Source organism: Meriones unguiculatus, chromosome 9, assembly GCF_030254825.1.
Source record: "Meriones unguiculatus strain TT.TT164.6M chromosome 9, Bangor_MerUng_6.1, whole genome shotgun sequence".
NCBI lineage: Eukaryota > Metazoa > Chordata > Mammalia > Rodentia > Muridae > Meriones > Meriones unguiculatus.
The window spans coordinates 281,833-300,717 of record NC_083357.1 but is presented as its reverse complement, the minus strand read 5'-3'; the positions used below and the strand labels follow the sequence as shown (position 1 = coordinate 300,717).

Below are 18,885 nucleotides of genomic sequence, written 5' to 3'. Positions count from 1 at the left end.
AAGCCATTTACAGATGCTGACACTTTAACAGTCTCAGGTAGCTGCAAGAAACTGCAGCCCCTGATGAGGACAGCTAGTATTGTGGACATGGGTCATCTTGGGGACATTTAGGACAAAAGCACTGAAGGTAAAAAACAAAACAAAACAATGGAGGAAAGAAAGTCAGGAAGTACAGAAATCAGAGAGGCAGTTCATTCTTGCTTTGAATATAGTAAAGACTTGTGGAATACAGTATTGTATAACATTTTCCAATGCTTATATTTAAATACCAGCCAACTAAACCAAATATCATGGCAGTACCTTGCAGATTGCTATGAAAAAGAATATGCTTTTTCAATTTGTCATTCTATTTTTGTGGACTAAAACCATCAGTATAAAATAGTCAGTGCACAGCAAGAAGCCTTTTGCTGTGTCACACACTTTGTATTTGCACAGTGATCATAATAGAACTGAATTATTGCTTAATTTTTTTGACCACTTTTCTACTGCATTTTAAACTTGATTTTTTAGGCCATTTCTCTTATGTAAAGGAAGCAGAATTTCTTTTGAAATTTGTATGGTCAAATTTATCTCTTTTTTGACTTTGGGCTTTAAGCTGAAAAATTGTCTTCCTTATACCATGTAATAGCCAGAATCTGGAAACAACCCAGATGTCCCTCAACTGAGGAATGGATATAGAAATTGTGGTACATCTACACAATGGAATACTATTCAACTATTAAAAACAAGGAAATAATGAAATTTGCAGGCAAATGGTGGGCCATGTTCTTATGGTTTCCCTGACTCTGGTTCTTCCAATCCTTCCTCCCTACCTCTTCTTTAGGACTCCCTGAGCTCCACCTAGTGTTTGCTGTGGGAACAGACTCTGCATCTGCTCCCATCAGTTACTGGATGAAGTCTCTTTTGTCTGATGATGATATTGCTAGGGTCCAGCCCCAGAACACTCCGCAGGCAGGACAAACTGTAGGTTGGAGGTTTTGTGCCAATCCCTCCACTTGAGGCCCTCCCTGATTACAAAAGATGGCTGGTGCAGGCTCTGTGTCCACCATTAATAGTAGTCTTCTCTAGGGTACTTTTGTAGATTACGTGGAGTTTCCATTGCACTAGGTTTACAACTGATACTTTTGTTGTCCTTGTAACTTCCCATTGCATGACATTGCACAGCATGCTGCTTTTTCATTTTAGCTTCTCTTACTTCACCAATATGTAAACGATTACATGTCTTCATAGCATAGTTTAATGGTGCATTCCTTTTTATCATTGAATAGGGTTTTGCAGTGTGGATGTTCTGCTATTTACCCCTTCATCTGCTAAGCATATTAGTTCCTTCCAAGTTTTGATAATTGTGAATAAAGCTGCTGTAAATATCGATGTTTAGGTTTTAGTTGTGGATCTATGTTCATCTGTGTCCTTATAAGTATATAAGAGTAAGAATTGTGTATCATAATGTTGAATTTGTTAAAAACTGTCCAGCTGGGCTGCAGTTCCTAGTGGCCATGCTGTTTGCAGCGAGAGGGTTCCTAGTCTCTGTGTCGTTGCCAGCGTTTGGTGTTGTGTGTAGTGGCCTCGCATTGTGAACCTCTTTTCAGAGCTGACTGGCCATCTGTTACTTGATGTGTTCTCCAAATATTTTACCCACTTTTAAATTGGGTTTATGTTTAGATTGAGGTATTTTATCAGATACATACATGTTTTGTTAGGTATTTTCAGTTTGTGGCTTTTCCATTGTTCTTTTAATAGTTTTTTTTTTTTTTTTCAGAGCACAGGTTTTTTTTTTTTTTTTTAATAGTGAAGTTGAAACTGACAATATTTTTACTGGGTTGTACATTTGATACTGTATTTTAAAATGAGTTACCAATCCAGGGTCACCAAGTTTTGGGTTCCTTTTGGAGACAGAGTGTTATGTAGCCCAGGCTGTCCTCAAACGTAACTGTGTAGCCAAGGGTAACCTTGAACTGCTAATCCTCTTGCCTCTGCTATGTCATCCTACACTGGAATTACAGGCAGTGCTACAATATAAAAATTGTATAAGGTCTAGAGTCAGTGTATTTCACAGTTTTGCATGCGGATGCCCAGTTTTCAGCTCCTTCTGTTAAAAAGATCATTATTTCTTTATTGAATTCCCTTTGCTCCTTTGTCAGAGATCAATGTGTTTTTGTGTGGATGAGGTTCTTCTATTATTGTTTCTATTTATATTTAAGAGTAAATATGTTTTAAAATTATAAGTATATTTAAAATTATATTATAAAGGCACATAAATATATATGCTTAAATATAAAATACTTAAGATTAAAATGTTTGGCATTTGACCTGGTAAATGATATGAAGAATGTATGATCTGAAATAATAGATTTTTGTTAAGGTGTCATGATTTACACAAACCTCTTTTATGTTGAGCTCTGTTTCCGAACTGTGTCTCATTGGTCTGTCTGTGTGCTGGGACCGCAGCTTTACTTTATTGAGTTTGTAATATATTTGATAGGCCTTAGCATATTTTTGTTTTTGGAATCGTGTACTTCTTTTGTTTTTATATGCCATTTAAAATTAACCTGTAAAGGTTTATGTATGTGAATGCTGGTTACCTCACCACTCTATACCAAGCCAGTGAGTCAGCCTCTCTCTCTTCCTCTCCCTCTCTCTCCCTCTCTTCCTCTCTTCCTCTCTCCCCAACCTCTCTCCCTGTTTCTCTCTCTCCCTTTCTTCTTTTCTGTCCCTCCCCCTTTCCTCTCCCCTCCCCCCTCCCTGCTCCTTTCTTCTCCCCCTCCCTCTTCCTTGCTCCCCTGACTTTATGGATCAGGATGTAGCTCTCAGCTACAACCACTGGCACTTGTCTGCATGCTGCCAGGCCCCTACCATGATGACAGTGGGCTAAGCCTTTTAAACTAAGCATGCTCCAACCAAATGCTTTCCTCCAAAAGAGTTTCCTTGATCATGGTGTCTCTTTACAGCAGTAGAAAGTGACTAAGACAACCAGTAAGGTTAAAAAAAAAGTGTCCAGACAAAGCTTCATGAGACAAAACATCTTCCCAAATACCTTTGAGTTTATTTTGAGTTGGCTATCTACTGTTGGGCATGGGACTTGCCCTTAAGTGAAAGACTGTATTGGAAGAAACTAATTTTTCTTTAGCAAGTAGTTGCCAGTTGGAGATAGCTTCTTGGTTAGGGTTGGTAGCTGTATCCACTTCCCCTTCTCAGTAGTTAGACCCCATCTGACTTGGATCTGTGCAAATGCTGTGCATCCTGCCACTATATTTATGAGTTCTTATGTGTGTCAGTCATGTTATGTTTAGAAGACTTGTTTCCTTGGTGTCCTCTGTCCCTACTGGCTCTTAGAATCTTTTCACCACGTCTTCCCCAAAAGTTCCCTCTGCTCTGAAGGGAGGGCTTTGATTGAGACATCCATTAAGGACTGGGTGTTCCAAGGTCTCAGTCTCTGAGCAATGTCCAATTGAGGGTTAGTATTTGTTCCTATCTACTGTAGACGGAAGCTTCTTTGATGGTGACTGAGCAAGATACTGATCTATGTATATAGCAGAACGTTGGTAGAAGTCATTTTATTGCTGTTCCTGTAGCAGAATAGTGTTTGGTTTTCCTCTAGGTTCATGGACTATCTAGTCTTAGTTCTTGAGCACCTGAACAGTGTCAGGCATGGTTCCATCTTTTAGAGTGGGCCTTAAGTTCAGTCAGATAGAGGTTAGTTATTCCACCTTTGTGCTGCTGTTGCACCAGTGACGGAAGAGTTTATAGCTGGGTTGGTGTTTACCTTTCTCTTTGGGGGTGTGCAATATTGATCAGTGTGCATGCTAAATTATGTTAATTTCAGCCAACCTGTCAGTTATTTTTGGTCAAGATGTCCATGTTGTTTTCAGAACATTTGATCATGAACCAAAGCTTGCATTTGAGAATATTTATTTGCTTTAAAAATGTGAAAGCTATGCTGCTACTTTTTTCCTCAAAGCATGTTTTTGTTTGTTATGTAGATGTTTTGCTTGAGAACAATGAGCCACAGTTTTTCCTCAACTCTGCTGCTTTGTCAATTGACTGTCAAGATTTTTAATAAATTCCTTTTTTTTTCAAAATATAAAAAAATACAGGCGGGAAAGAGTAAAGTGATAAAATCAGAGAATATAAATTTAAGATAATGTTCACATTAATTATTTATAAATTAGATACTTTGGAGCACCAATTATGTGGGCTTTTGATATTATATTTAAAGTGTAATTAAAGCATTACTTAAGAATATACAAGTTGATGAGGGAGTTTTTATTGGACATTTAGAATAAAAGGTTGCTTGCCTTGGTTGTGAACTTGTCATAGAGCTGTTAATTAGTATTAATGTTAGATTTTTCAAACTGTGACCTGGGAACATAATGTGGTGTGTGAAATCTCTTAGATGCTCAGTTCACAGTGAATTGATGGACATGAATTTGGAAAGCTCATGCTTTAATTGCTGAATATGGAAGGAGAAGAAATCTCCCATTAAGGGCCCATAATTGTTTTCTAAGGAATAAGTTGCTAGGAAATTATGTAGGTACTATAGAATAATTGGGGTTTGTGTCTGTACTTTCAATTTGTGTTTCAGAGGCGGCTTCTAGTTTTCAACCTATCACTTTAAATGTGAATTAGGTAGTTAGAGCATCGTGGCTTAGATAATAGTAACTTATTGGGGTGTTATGCTGTGTTGTCTGTACGCCCTGCATGCAGAGACTTGAATAAGAAAGAATTAGTTTGAGCTAGCCTGGAGTAAAGGCCAAGCTCTTGGGCTACCTATTAAATCATATCTCAAAAATATAAAACAAAGCAAAGAAAATTCCATCACACACACAAAAATAATCATTTTCTACTCCCCATTCCTCTTGTTGGAAGGTTTTGGATGATAAATTAGCATATACTGTTTTAATGAAAAAATTTTTTTAAGAATTTGAATTCTGACAGAAGGATAATTTTTGAAAAAGGAATGAGTGAGCTGCACTGTAATAAAAGGGAAAAGAAGGCTGTTTGTCTTATCTGCTTGTCTTATCTCCACGGTTGATTCTGATAGGAAGATTCTGGGGAAAAGCATCACCAAAGGGTGGAAGACCTTTTAGGGCAGAAAGAATCCCCCATCTGATTGTCCTAGGGTGTCTCATTCTGTCATCAAAGTGAGAAATCCCAAGAGAGACTTTCTCCTTAACCCATTTCTGTCAGCAGTTTTTCCCTTTAGAACCAAAGTGAAGGAATAAAGGCAGGCGTGTTGGATGGATCTTTGAGCTCACTAGACATGCTCATGATCTGGAAGTCAGTCTATTAAGGAATATAATAAAGCCAGGAAGCCACTGGGAAAAATCATAGAGATCATTAGATTATGAATGTCATTAGTTTTGGTTATTATTATCTCATAGATAATGACTACTTAATAAGCTTTGGGACATTAGGGCAATATAACCTCTCTAAACCCCATAGCCTGGTCTTTAAAACAGGGTTAATGATATTCCTATCTCATGTGTTTGCCATGAAAATTAAAGAAGACAGAGTGAGTGCATTACATAGGGTTCTTAGTTCAAACCCTGAAATCAGGGTCTGACTGATAAGCAAAAGGATTAAGAGTGGATATAGGATATCTCAGTTTCCCTAGAAGGGCAGGAGACCTAGACTAAAACGTTATGCAGTCCAGAGTTATAGTTAGAATCATGTGGGGAGGACTTTTGCACTGCCGCTGCATGCTGGATGCAAGTTTTCACTCCCTGCATTGGGTGGGGGGGAGCTCAGCAACAGTTAAATGGCTGCCTTTGAAGCATTACTGCCACCATCTTTCAAAGGAATTCTGTACTGTCCATGGTTCTTTGTATCACTTGCTTCTGATCCAGAATCTCAAGCCAGTGATTTCAGGTCATTTAGCCAAGCCTTGTAGCAGGGAGTTTGGAAAAGCATCCTTGTAAGCGCACTGGATGACACTCATCTTGTTTTGAAGTATTTCAGGGATAATTCTGGGATGGTAGCCTAAAGCTGTAGGTCTGGGTTGCTTCCGACCCATCAGTGGCTATCATCCTTTTCCAACTTGGTTTGCCATTCGTAAGAGTGGTCAGTGATGGCTGGGTGTGGTGGTGAATGCTTGTAATTAAGCACTTGAGAATGAGGTAGGAGGATCCCTGGTTTGAGGCTAGCCTGGGGTAACTAGCAAGACCCGTTTTTCCCCAGTCCCTCAAATAATGGGTGGTAAGATCAGAATGCCCATTTGTTACTGTCAGGAGACTGGATTTGAATCTCAGTTCTAGCAGGAACTGGCAAAATGGTCTGGAGCCACCCCACTTCCTTCGGTAGTATTGCTGAAGATGTAAGCATGTGAAATACCTAGCACCGTGAGTGCTGCTCAGAAAACTTCTCAAAAACAAAACAAGAGGCTACCCTGGGGACTGTGGATTAAATTGAAATATTTCATAAATCTTTAGTAAATAGTGAAATATTTAAGCTAACATAGTCTGAAGTAGCGCTTTCAGAGTGATTACCAAGTCAAAATATTCTTATGAAAAAAGATATAACTTGCCCTTTTCAGCAGCATTTTCTCATGAACAGGTAGGTTCCCAGAGGCCATATGACATACAGTACCACAACACATTGGATGTAGAAGCAGATTTGGTTTCATATTAAAGAGATTTGCAAAAATGTAAATCAGTACTGCTGTTTTTCTGAATTTTTTTTGTTTTGGAATTTTTAAAAATAAAGTTTTGCTAATATGCTAATAAAGTTTGGCAGCTATTGATAGGATAATATGTAAACAAATGACATCAGTAATCATTACTCTTATAAAAGGTTGTCAGTTTCAAAAGGTTGGAGACTGTGTTTTTCTATGAGAGAAAACTGTATTTGAATTACTTATTGAAAAGCATTTGAATTAACTTTTATTTAAGTATATGGGTCTGGAAAAGCTTTCCAAAATCATCTTTAATTAGTTTAATAAAAATATGTGTGTAGAGATTAAATGAAAACTCTTGCTTGTGGGAACAGCTTATATAGAAATAGACAACAAAATACAAGGATTATTTGGATGAAGAAATAGTGTTTGTTAGTAAGATGGACATGTTGGCCTATGCTCCAGTCAGTATTTGGGAGGCAGAGAGAGGCAGAAGGATTGCTGTAAAGTCATGGTCCACTTGGGCTTCATAGTAAAGTAGGTCTAGACCAGCCTAAACCACAGAGTGAGGCCTTGTCTTCATAAGACAAAAGAAGAAACATGCTTGCTGTTCTGTTCTGGTGCCTTAATCAGTAAATGTATTTATGAATAAACTTGACATTACTGGCATGCTCTCTTTCTCTGTCTCTCCCTCTCTCTCCCTCTCTCTCCGTGGCCCATGCTGACCTCACACTCATGATCCTCTTGTCGCCACTGGGGTTACATGTATGTGTCATGCTTGGCTCTCCAGTGATTTGAATTTACATTTCTCAGAACAAAGCAGGCCCTGCTGTTTTCTTTTGTTATTTCAATAAATGTTTGATTACGGACTATGTACTATATTTTATACTTACTGCAGATACACTGATAAAATAACAGTGTCCTTGCCTTCAAGAGATGTTTAGTGGGAGTGAGGAATTAACAAGGAAATGGAATAAACAGTAAATTACAGTATGTGCCATGAAGGAATTAAATAATGGAGTAGGCAGGAAAAGCTGCAGGCTTATGGACACAGGAACAACAGGAAAGCTTCTTTGGGACAGATCAAGTGTATCAGATGGAGCGAAGGCATAGCTCCCAGCAGAGGGGTGTGCATGCAGTGTGTCAGACTGAGCAGAGGGCACACACTGAAGGTGGAAAGGCACATAACGTCTAGGTCATGAATGGCTTAGGGACTCTTAGAAAGAAGCCCATGGCTGTGATACATGGACGGCTCACCTGTATCCAAGCCTGAGAGACCTACAAGCGTTAGGTTACACTAGGGCGTGAGCAAATGCAATTTAAATCTATGGAGGTGATTGTGGTAGAGAATTTCTTACAAGTGTCCTGGTTGTGTTTTCAAGAAAGACAATAACCTAGAGACAAAGTTCACTTGAGTGCTGTTAGAAGGATTGTGTTCTCATAACTCACAGTTTGTTTAAAGAAGTTACACTTAAAAAAAAAAAAAAGAACTTATGTACCTTAGAGTTTTTACATTCGTAGCTAAGTCTGTGACAAAATTTTCACTAGTTTTTTCTGTGTTTATTTTAGTGCTCTGCTTTTTAACGAAGTAAAATACGTCACCACCCTGGAAGACCTTCACAGCATAGAAAATTCTCTGAAGGGAAAAGCGAATATGATTTTCTCGTATGTAGAAGCCATTGGAACACCAGGTATCACAGGCTTGCGTGGTCTTTGCTCTGCCTGTGCGTGTATGACTATATTGAAGAGCTTTAGGTGGAAGGAAGCTGATCGACTGTTGTGCTTCCTGCAGATGAGCAGCACTGTGGAATGGTGCTCTAGGACCCAGCTTACCAGTTGTTCAGAGTGTGACTTGGACAAGTTACTTAACCTTTGTTTTCCAGTCTCCAGTTGGTGAAAGTTGTGAGAGCTGAGGAAGCTTTGAGTGCATGTGTAAAGAGCAGATGAAGTCCTGAGTGAGTGTGTATTGTGTGACACCAACAGGCCATGGAAAAGGCCCTGATGTCTCATACCATAGGAGTGGTGGAGCCTTCCTCCGGGTGATGCTTGGAGGAAAATGGCAAAGCCTTCCTCTGCTCCAAGTGTGAGTCTTTACCAGACTAAACAATGTTTGCAAAAGCCAGCACTTGTAGCTTCCTCCTCCCAGAAGACTGTAACCTGAAATTGCTCCCCTACGCCTACTGAGACTAGCTGACCACACCATCTCCATAACTTGTTTTGTTAGTAGGTGCTCTTTACCAGAGCATACACAGCCCATCTCTGTGTGTGTGTCTGTGTCTCTCTCCTGTATCTGTTTTTGTCTTGTCTCTGTATGTCTGTATCTGTGATTGTGTGTGTCTGCTGTGTCTCTGTTTTTTTGTCTTGTCTGATTGTGTGAGTGTGTCTGTGAGTGTGTCTTTCTGCCTGTCTGTCTGCTTGTTCTTTCTTTTATTTCTTCATTGCACCAGTCAGGTTTCCAGAACCAAGCCATGTAGGAGTTGTGTTTACTTCTTAGTATTATTTCAGTGTCATTTGTGAGACTCAAATGATTGTTGTTGTTATTATTATTTGGTTTTTAGAGACAGGGTTTCTCTGTGTAGCCTTGGCTGTCCTGGACTTGCTTTGTAGACCAGGCTGGCCTTGAACTCAAAGAACTGCCTGCCTCTACCTCCTGAGTGCTGGGATTAAAGGCGTGAGCTACAATGTCTGACTTATTATTTTTTTGAGGGCACAGGATTGAACCTAGTATAGTATGAAATGAATCTGAATATATAACATGCATTCTGGAGTATTTTATTTTATAGTATTATAATATCTTAATTAGTGCCAGTTTTATTTCCTTTACAGTCCTCATGGTACCTATTGTAGTCTTTAACATTTGATAAATACTATTGATTTTGTTTGTCTTCCTTTTCTACTTTAATATTTGTAGTTTTCATTAATTTAAAAATAAATTTATTGACAAAACCACATAAACATTAGTGCCTAGTTATCTGGTAAAGAAGGTTGTAAACATTTATGAACATTATATTTTTAGAACTGTTAAATTTTAATGGTAGTAAATTTTAATGGTAGTTCATGTTTATGGGGATCTTTGTAACCATGGCCAGAAGAGTAATGATTCACAGGAAGCAAGAAGGTAGTTCAGTTCAACATGAGCAAGTAGCCAGTGTTGGTTCAAATTTCAAGAGTCTGACCCTGAGTAGTTCATTTTAGGCATATTTAAACAAGAACACTGGTGAAAAATTTCCTGGTGATAATTAATTCAGTCCATGTACACAATAAACTTAAGGCATAACTACATTGACGCTCTTTTGTAAAGTACATGTGACACCTTCTATAAAGATGGTTTCTGTACATTGACAAGGTCATGAATAGGGGTCTGGGTGAGGATCTAGTTTGGTCTCAGCCACACAGATAGTGCAGAGGTCACCAGGCTGTTAACCATGTCTGCTCCCAATCTTCTGGGTGGAAAACAGGTTATTATACATCTCTCATTTTGAAGATATACACACACTCCCTGGGTGTTTAACATTGGTTTCCTAGTGCTTATCTGTAAGCACAAGAACCTCTGTGCCTCCCACAGGAAATGCTAAGTACTTTTTTGTTAGTTCAGTGTGTGTGTGTGTGTGTGTGTGTGTGTGTGTGTATTGGTGCACATGTAGAGCCCAGAGGTTCGTTCAATGTTCACCTCAGTCACTCTCCATTTTATTTCCTGCAACAAGGTCTCTTTGCTGAACCTGTAACTTGACAGTTTGAATAGTCTAGCCAGTTTGCCCTGGAGGATCCCTGCCTTCTGAGCATTGGGATTATGGTCCTGACTGTTTTTTATATGTACTCTGAGGAATCCAAACTCAGATTCTCACACTTGGCTCCAGGTGTTTTGCTCACTGTGCCATATCCCTATTTTATGCTTTTATGAAATAAAGTATGTGTTATAGTTTTCATAAACACGTAACTTGCTGGCATGTCACGAAACATAATAGCTTCATAAAATAGTAGTTCAGGATCCAGTCCTGAAAATACCTGATAAAACAAGGTCAGATGAAAGGGGAGGGGGTCCTCCCCAATCAGTGGACTTGGACGGGGCAGGGAGGAGATGAGGGAGAGAGGGTAGGATTGGGAGGGAATGAGGGAGCGGGATACAGCTGGGATACAGAGTTAGTAAAATGTAACTAATAATAAAAATAAAAAAAAATAGTAGTTCAGGGCTGGCAAGGTGACTAAGGTAAAGGTACTTGCCACTAAGTCTGATGACCCAAGTTCTAGTCTTAGGAACCACCCTTTTCCCCATAGAAGAGAACCAGCTCCTGGAAATTGTCCTCTTCTTTCATGTAAGGGTTTCTTCCCAAAATAAATTTAAATTTAAAATTTAAAGCTAATACTAACAATTTACTCATTTTGTGTACTTTTCAGGGTTCTCAGGTTTCGTTTTACCTAGTTTTTAATTTTAATTAGTGAAAAACGAGTTATAGGGGCTCACTCAGTTATAGCAAAACAAGGCTTGATTTCTTGATTTAGATTTAATTGCCCTAGTCTGACCACAGTGTTTGAAATAGATCGGAAGGAGGAAAGGTGGGAAGAGTGAGGGAGAAAATGGGAGATCGCTACAGTAGTGCAGGTGCATGTGTTGGGTGTGGCCTAGATGGGCGGCAGCAGTGGGGGTTCAACAGGTGTGAACACTAGGGTTTTGGAGGTGGAGTATGAGAGTGTATTTTCTTCAAACAGCACAGATAGAGATGGCTCTGGTTTGGTTTAGGAGACTTGAAAGATGAAATTGCTACTAGCCACAATTAGTGAGACTGGGACAGGCCGTATTAGAGAACTGAAAGTTTGTAATGGGAGGTCTGGGTTCCCTTTTTGACACCTACTGGTGGAACACACCAGGGTACCTGGGTATAACTAGATAGTTCTTCTGTGATGGGGTACAGACCAGGGAGTGCATTTGAGAAGTAGAGAGCGGTGATGCCCGGAAACACTAGAACATTAGCACTTAGAGGTGAGGGGGAACCAGTAAGAGACAGGGGTGGTCTGTGAGTAGGAGTGCTAAAAGCAAAGTGAAGTTAAGTGCTTTTCTCTCTGAACAAAGATATGGTAATTAATTTTCTTCTAAACTTTTCTCATCTCAGAGTATAGGAGGCCATGAAAAACAAAGAGGAAGCCTACATTTAAGGCTTTTCTCACCTCAGAGTATAGGAGGCCATGAAAAACAAAGAGGAAACCCTACATTTAAGGCTTTTCTCATCTCAGAGTATAGGAGGCCATGAAAAACAAAGAGGAAGCCTACATTTAAGGCTTTTCTCACCTCAGAGTATAGGAGGCCATGAAAAACAAAGAGGAAGCCTACATTTAAGGCTTTTCTCACCTCAGAGTATAGGAGGCCATGAGGAAGCCTACATTTAAGGCTTTTCTCACCTCAGAGTATAGGAGGCCATGAGGAAGCCTACATTTAAGGCTGAGGAGTGGGGCAGGCTTGGCGTCTGTTTACGCTCACAGATCTCCCAGTTGCGGTTCGTCAACACCCCTGCATTTGCAGATGCAGTGCCTGTAGAACATGGCAAGCCCTGCCTTTCTGGGTCTCTAGTCCTACTGCTGTGAGCCCCACTGGGGTGCAGTCTCACCTGACCTCACTGCACCAGAGCCCTGAGGAAGAACTTAACCTTCCACATTTTCTTCCCTTCAGGTGACTCAGAAATGTGCCAGTGACACATCTGAGGATGTGCCTGTTTGTGAGCTGAAAGTGTCGTGTTGTGCTGCTTTTCTTAATTCAGGGAGGCTGAAATGTCACTCAGATATAACTTGAGATTTGCTATATATTTTCTTTCTTTTTTTTTTTCAATCCTCTCCAAAGATTTGCTACATATTTTTAATAATACTTGGGTAAAAATTTTTAAACAAAATTATCCCAGGCATATTTTGTCAGGTAGTATAAACATAATATTAACAGCTAATATACCAGAGATATTTGTTCCAAAGGCCTTTGAGAAAACGCATCATCAGAGACCCACATCCAAACTAATGGTTTCCTTTTCTCTCTGATTATGAGAGTTGACATCTCATTAGATCTTCTTCTCACACTGGTACTTTTGGTTGCTCATTATAGAAACCGCTTTCATTAACAATATAGTAGAGATGTTTTGCCAAAGACTCCTCTACTACTCTGTCTTACATGAAGTTAACCTGTAGCTTTCTTTTCATACAGTCTCTGGTATCCCCTCAGCGATGCTAGTGTGGGGTGTATGTGGCTGGGCCTAGGGCAGTGGTTCTCAACCTTCCTAATGCTGTGACCCTTTAATACAGGTCCTCATTTTGTAGTGACCCCAACCATAAAATTTTCATTTCAACTTTATAATTTTGCGCCTGTTATGAACCATAATGTGCATGTTTATGTTTTCTGATGGTCGTAGGAGCCTGTCAAAGGGTTGTTCAACTCCCAAGGGGTCTTGACCCACAGGTTGAGAACCACTGGTCTAGGGTGAGGAGATGGGGAAGCTACCTGCTTTGCTACACCCTCCTTGATCAGTTGGTGGGTGATGCCAACCTGGTATCACCCAGAGTGGGAAAGTAAGTTACTTTTACCCTAGTTCTTAGGAGTTCACTGTATCCTTCGATTCAGCAATCCTAATTCTGGGCTTGTATCTGAAGGATCTGAATCTGTATCTTGAAGAGTTATCTGCTCCTGTGTTCATTGCAGCATCATTCACAATAGGCAGTTGACAGGAACAATGTCTGTGCTGGTTTCAGAACAGGTGATCATGAGCCGTTAGGAAAGGGCCCAATTCAGAATGAAGAGTACTTTACTTCTCCTTGTCTTACCTCTCTTCTGAAAATTCCTGTTGGGTAAGCTTTTAACACACCACTTTGACCAGTGTCCCTAATTCCTGTGAAGGAAGAAAATTGTTTTTTTTTTTTTTTTTTCTCTTTTTGAGACAGTCTTACAATGTAGTCCTGGCTTGCTTCAAGCTCAGAGAGATCTGCCTGCCTCTGCGTCTTGAGGGCAGGGCTGGGGTTAATAGTGTATACCATCAGGCCTGGACAAAAAGTGTTGTTATTGGAAAGATTTCTGTCAGAAAAAAGCAGGCATTGGATCATGTCTGACCCCGGAGTGATCACCACGGAAGTTGTGTATGGATGATAGATGATCCTACTAGAGGGGGACACATGCTTTTTGCCAGCCGTAGTCTTGGTACAAAAATGCTCACTGGAGCCCTGACTTTTAAGTATCATGGAACATCTTTGTATTTAGCTGAAAGGAAGCTTTGCTTACAGAATGAAAGACCCCTGAACCCTGTCTCCATTTCAGGTTTATGGAAGGAAGCTGAAGCAGGTGTGGAGGGAAGCCCATAAATCTTTACTTTAAAAATAAGTATCAGCTGATTCAGACATGTTTCTCAAGATCCTCTTCAGGGCACTCAGAATGTTTCCATTAGCCACATACCACACCTGTGAAAAAGGAGCTTTCAGGTTTAGGATCAAAACAAAACATCCCTTCTCATCCCAACTCAGTGGGCTTGCCAGCTATCAGTGTTCTGATGTCTGAAATAAAGGAGCAAGCTATGAAAGAAGTAAAATGTTTCTGTGTGCTGGGCATGCATGCCTTATTCTTCTGTTCAGGTAAGAGCTGGGTCTTAGTGATATAGGAAGACAGGAGCCACATAACAGAGACATTTTCATATTTCTGAATTCTTTTGGGGATGTCTTCTTGGGCTTCAGTAATCAGCAGAAACCAGGAAAATCCAAACATTCAAGTTGTATCCAGTTCCCTCCTCTAAAAGGGACTCTTTTCTGCTTTTGGTCTGAAGATAGGGGTTGGGGCTAGGAGTGAGAATCAGTGGAAGAAGGTTTGCCTAGCATGTGTGAGGCCCCAGTCTCAGTCCTCACTACTAGGATGAGTATTGGGGAATGGGACATTGCTGAAGATGAGATTTTAAGGAACACAGGAATAGTTGCGTTAATATAGTGAATTAAGAAGTGTGAGTTGGTCATAATGCTTAGCAACATGGTGATTCCTGATGACCTTGACCAATATAGTTTCTGTAGATTAATAGGAACAATTGAAAGGTCTGAGAGAATGGTAGAGCAGTTAGAGATGATGAATACAGAGACTCATGTAAGGAGTTTTGCTTTAAGGGAAAGGAGAAACCTGGGTATTGTCTGGAAGAATATGTGAGGCAGAGAAGAATTTTTAAAGAAACTTGTTTGTGTATTGACAAGAAAGTGCTGGTTGAAAAGAGGGAACACATCATGCAGGGGAATGACTGCAGCAGGAGCTCTGAGTGGGCAAGAGGTGGGTGGGATCTAGTGAGAGGGGTCTATGGTTGTGTCATGGGAGTACAGAAAGTTCTAGTAGGGAAAGTGGTAGTAGGGAAAGTGAGACAGAGTGTGTCATTAGTCTAGATAATTCAGAGGCAGATGCCCTTTGGGGAGCTAATGGTATGTCCAGACCCCACCCTGTGTGCGTGTGTATTTGTGGAGGCCTAGGCTGATGTGTGTTTTTGTTCTCTTCCTTGTAGTTGAATCTGGGGCTCACTGACTTGAGTGGCTAGTCAGCAAGCCCTGGGACCCTCCTGTCTGCACTTCTCCAGTGCTGAGATTACAGGCACTCACTGCTATACTCAGATTTGTTTTTTTTACAGGGGTTCTCAGGGATCAAATTTAGATCTTCGTGCTTGAACGGCAAGAGCCCTTTATCTGAAACCATCCCTTCTGCCCTCGCCCCCTTAAAATTGAGTCTATATTATTAACAAAATAGTATATTGGAATAGCAATGAAATCTCAATTTGAGAAGAGGAAAAAAGTGATGAAACAATCATTTAGGAGGTCTGGAAATAAAGAAGGGTTTCTGCTAAGCATGGTTGCTCACCCTTGTACTCTTAGGGCTGGGCTGCCATTTGAGGCCAGGCTGAGATACATAACAAAACTGTGTCTCAAAAATTTAAAAGCAAATAAACAATAACATTTAAAACACAGCGATTACTAGGCAGAAACAATATTTGATACCAGCAATTGAAAATGAGACTATTAGCTAACAGGTTTTATTTTTCCTCTGGCAGAGTTTATTTTCATGGGTGTAGGTACAGAATGGGGAGAGTACTGGACTGAACATAAACCATGTGCAAGCCCACTAGGAGTGGTTATAGTTATGAACATTGACCAAGTAACCCAGACTTGATCAGGAGGGAAGCAAAAATCAGAGTGCAGTGAGGAACCTCAAAAAGCTGTTGTGCCCACAGCAGTGAGTAGTAGTGTTGGAGCAGAGAAAGCTAGGAGATGAGGGATGAGGATTTTGAAGCGCTCATTCATATGGATAGTAAAACTACCAAGGATTATGACAGTTGTGCTGGAGAGAGTGACAGAAGTGGGATGAGGATGCCAGGATAGTCCTGGCTGCAGTGGCAGGTGTAATGGGTGGTGGTGGTAGTATGTTGCATGAGTAATCTGAAATGAAATTCAGGTGCAGAGGGATTAAGTTGGGAGGCAAAGACAGCTGTCTGGAAATAGCAGTTATGCCAAAAGAGAACACAACACATAGTGAAGAGGGAATAAGAAATTTCCTGAGCGGAAGGACTTGGGCTTCTAGACTGAAGTCATTACAGAGCCACACCCAGGATATGAGGAGTGAAAACTATTCCAAAAATTTCTAGGAGGGGGTGCAACTGGAGGATTATAATGTGACTGTGATCAATGTGTCTGGATTTAGAGTTACCTGGAAGACACACTTTTGGGTTCATCTCTTGAGAGTCTTTCCAGAGAGATTTAACTTAAGAGGAAAGACCATCTGTAAACATGGGTCCCTTCACTCCATGGGGCAGGCTCCTGGGCTGAATGCAAAGGGAGATAGAGAAAGTGAGCTGAGCATCAGCCTTTATCATTCTGCTTCCTGATTGTAGGTGCATAGTGACCAGCTGCTTCGTGCTCCTGTTGCTGTCCCTTCCCACCATGATAACTGTGTCCCCTTTAATCAGGAGCAGAGCAGACTTTTCTACCTTATGCTGCTTTTTGTCAGGTGTTTGGTCCCAGCAATGGGAACAGTAACTAGCACAAGGACCAAGACATCACACTTCTTAAGAGAGATGGCTGGGTCTAGTCTCTCAGCAGCTGGTTGTGTATTGTGCTAATTGTAAAAGAATTGAGATGCTTTGTGAAGTACAGGGTGAAAATTGTGTATTTCATGTTATCTTCTTAAAAGATGGTGCTAGAGAAGGGAGAAAGGTAGTAATGATAAACAAGAAGGCAGAGTTAACAGACTAAAGGACCCAACACAAGACCAAGAATTAAGGTCCTCAGAATGGCAGCTGTGTACCAGCTATCAAAAGATGATGACTAGACCAACATGCTCTGACAGGCATCTCCAGGATGATAGATTAGATAATGTACCTAATACATTTGAAGACTTGGCAAGGAAGAGCAAGTGTATTTAAAAAGAAAAGTCTAAAGAAAACAAAGAAATAGTTACAATTGCAGTAAAAACAAGTATGTCTATAAAGAGGAGTGATCCACTGTTCTGCTCTCTCTGGCTCATAGAAAGCATAGTGCAAATACTGAATGAGAAGTAATAAAAATTAGAACCAGAAGAGCTTGGGGAGTGTGAGGAGTGTACATATCTGGAGCTGGGTTTCAGAAAAGAGATGTAGTCTATTTTCTTCCACAGTGGGGCATCATCAAATAGAGCAGTAACTTTATTTATCTGACATCTACATTTGCATATCTGCATGTCTGTGTTGATAGTAAGTATCACGAAATAAGGGGATAAGAATGACATTTGCAGGCTTCCAGATAAACACAAAAAGAAATAATGAATTAGAAGTGTTCTGTCTTGAGTAGATGGGATAGAAAGTAGGGGAATGGTTTCTTTTTTTCTTAATATGCCTTGCTGAATTGTTTCATAAAATTTGGTAAAAAATAATGCACGTATAAATATATGAAACTTGTGAATTCATACACATGTCTCACTAATAAACAATTATACATTTGCATGTTACAAGAATATTCAAGGATAACTCATTTTCTAATATCTCAGTACCTTTATAAACTTGAATAAAATATACTTTAAAAATGTTAAGGTTTATATTTATTCATGTGTATATGTCTGTATGAGAGTATGCAGTGTGTGTGGGTGCATGAGGAGGCTAGAAGAGGGTGTTAACTTCCCTCAGAGCTAAAGTTACAAGCTGCCCCATGTGGGTTCTGGGATATGGACTCAGGTCCTCTGGAAGAACAGTAAGTTTTCTTAACTACTGAACCATCTTTCCTTTGTATATTTCCTTAAATGTAATAAGTAATAAAAGTGTTAGGATAATATTTATAACAAAAGTTTCTATGGAGTCACATGTTAACTATTTTCCTCTCTCCTCTTTAGAGCACAGGGCAGTCATGGAAGCCGCTTTTGTGTATGGGACCTCTTATCAGTTTGCCTTAACCACTGAAATTGCCCTTTTAGAAAATACCGGGTATGTATTGAGAGGCCCAGGTCAACATTTTGATTTTCTGTTGTTGACATATTTCACGTTGCTTAGTTAACATTTTCATCACTATCACAACTTAAATTTTTCTGAAGGAATTATACAGAGTTGTAAATAGGGAAACCTGGAATGCCTTTATAACTCTCTTGTAAGCCACACTATGACATTACATAGATATAACTGTAGTTTGGGGTGAACAAGTCTGTGGATAAGCCACGTGATAGTGTCATGATGGCTATAGGAGGGATTTAGAAATCTGCCTGTAGTGGTCCCATGGGGCTAAGTAACCATTTCATAATGAGTCTCCAGAGAGTCTTTTGAGGGTAAATCACTTTGTCATCGTGATTCTAAATGTACTTAAGAAGCCTTTGAACAAAACGTTTTCAATTTCTTTTTGTCTAATTCATAACTTACAGTTCTCAATAAAAGCCCACTTTTAAGTGCTTTTGGTGGGAGAGGGTCAATCTAGAATAATTTTTTTCCTGTAGTACTTAAAATCACAAGTAACCAGTGTTCTCCCATGAAAATTAATCTAAAGCAAGGCAAAATGCCATGAGTTTTGTGGCGTGCCGGAGTTTCTCATGTGCCCTCCTGCTGTCCTCTCTGGACATCCTAGGCATTTGCTTTCCCATAAACCATTGTTTAAAGGCCAGAGATCTTACACTTCTTTAGGTTTCAGGCCAGTTACAAGAAAAACAGTTGCATTGGGGAATGGAAAAATGTTGATCCTGAAGCAAAGTTCTTTGTGCCTTGAGAACTCTGTTCAGTTCTCCATGGATTCTCGATGCTTTTTTCAGCCCATCGTTGACTTTTTCTTGTTTTCTGTGACATACT

General features: G+C 40.0%; 1 protein-coding gene across 5 annotated transcripts in view; it reads left to right on the top strand.

Annotated features, from left to right (window-relative positions):
- Positions 1–18,885, top strand: part of Txndc16 (thioredoxin domain containing 16) — a 98,008-nt gene that overhangs the window by 18,625 nt on the left and 60,498 nt on the right. For all 5 annotated transcript variants that reach the window (XM_060390666.1, XM_060390667.1, XM_060390669.1 and 2 more), the window contains 2 exons: positions 8,180–8,301; positions 17,949–18,039. In XM_060390666.1, coding sequence (XP_060246649.1) covers positions 8,180–8,301; positions 17,949–18,039 — 213 coding nt within the window. The remainder of the gene's footprint in view (positions 1–8,179; positions 8,302–17,948; positions 18,040–18,885) is intronic.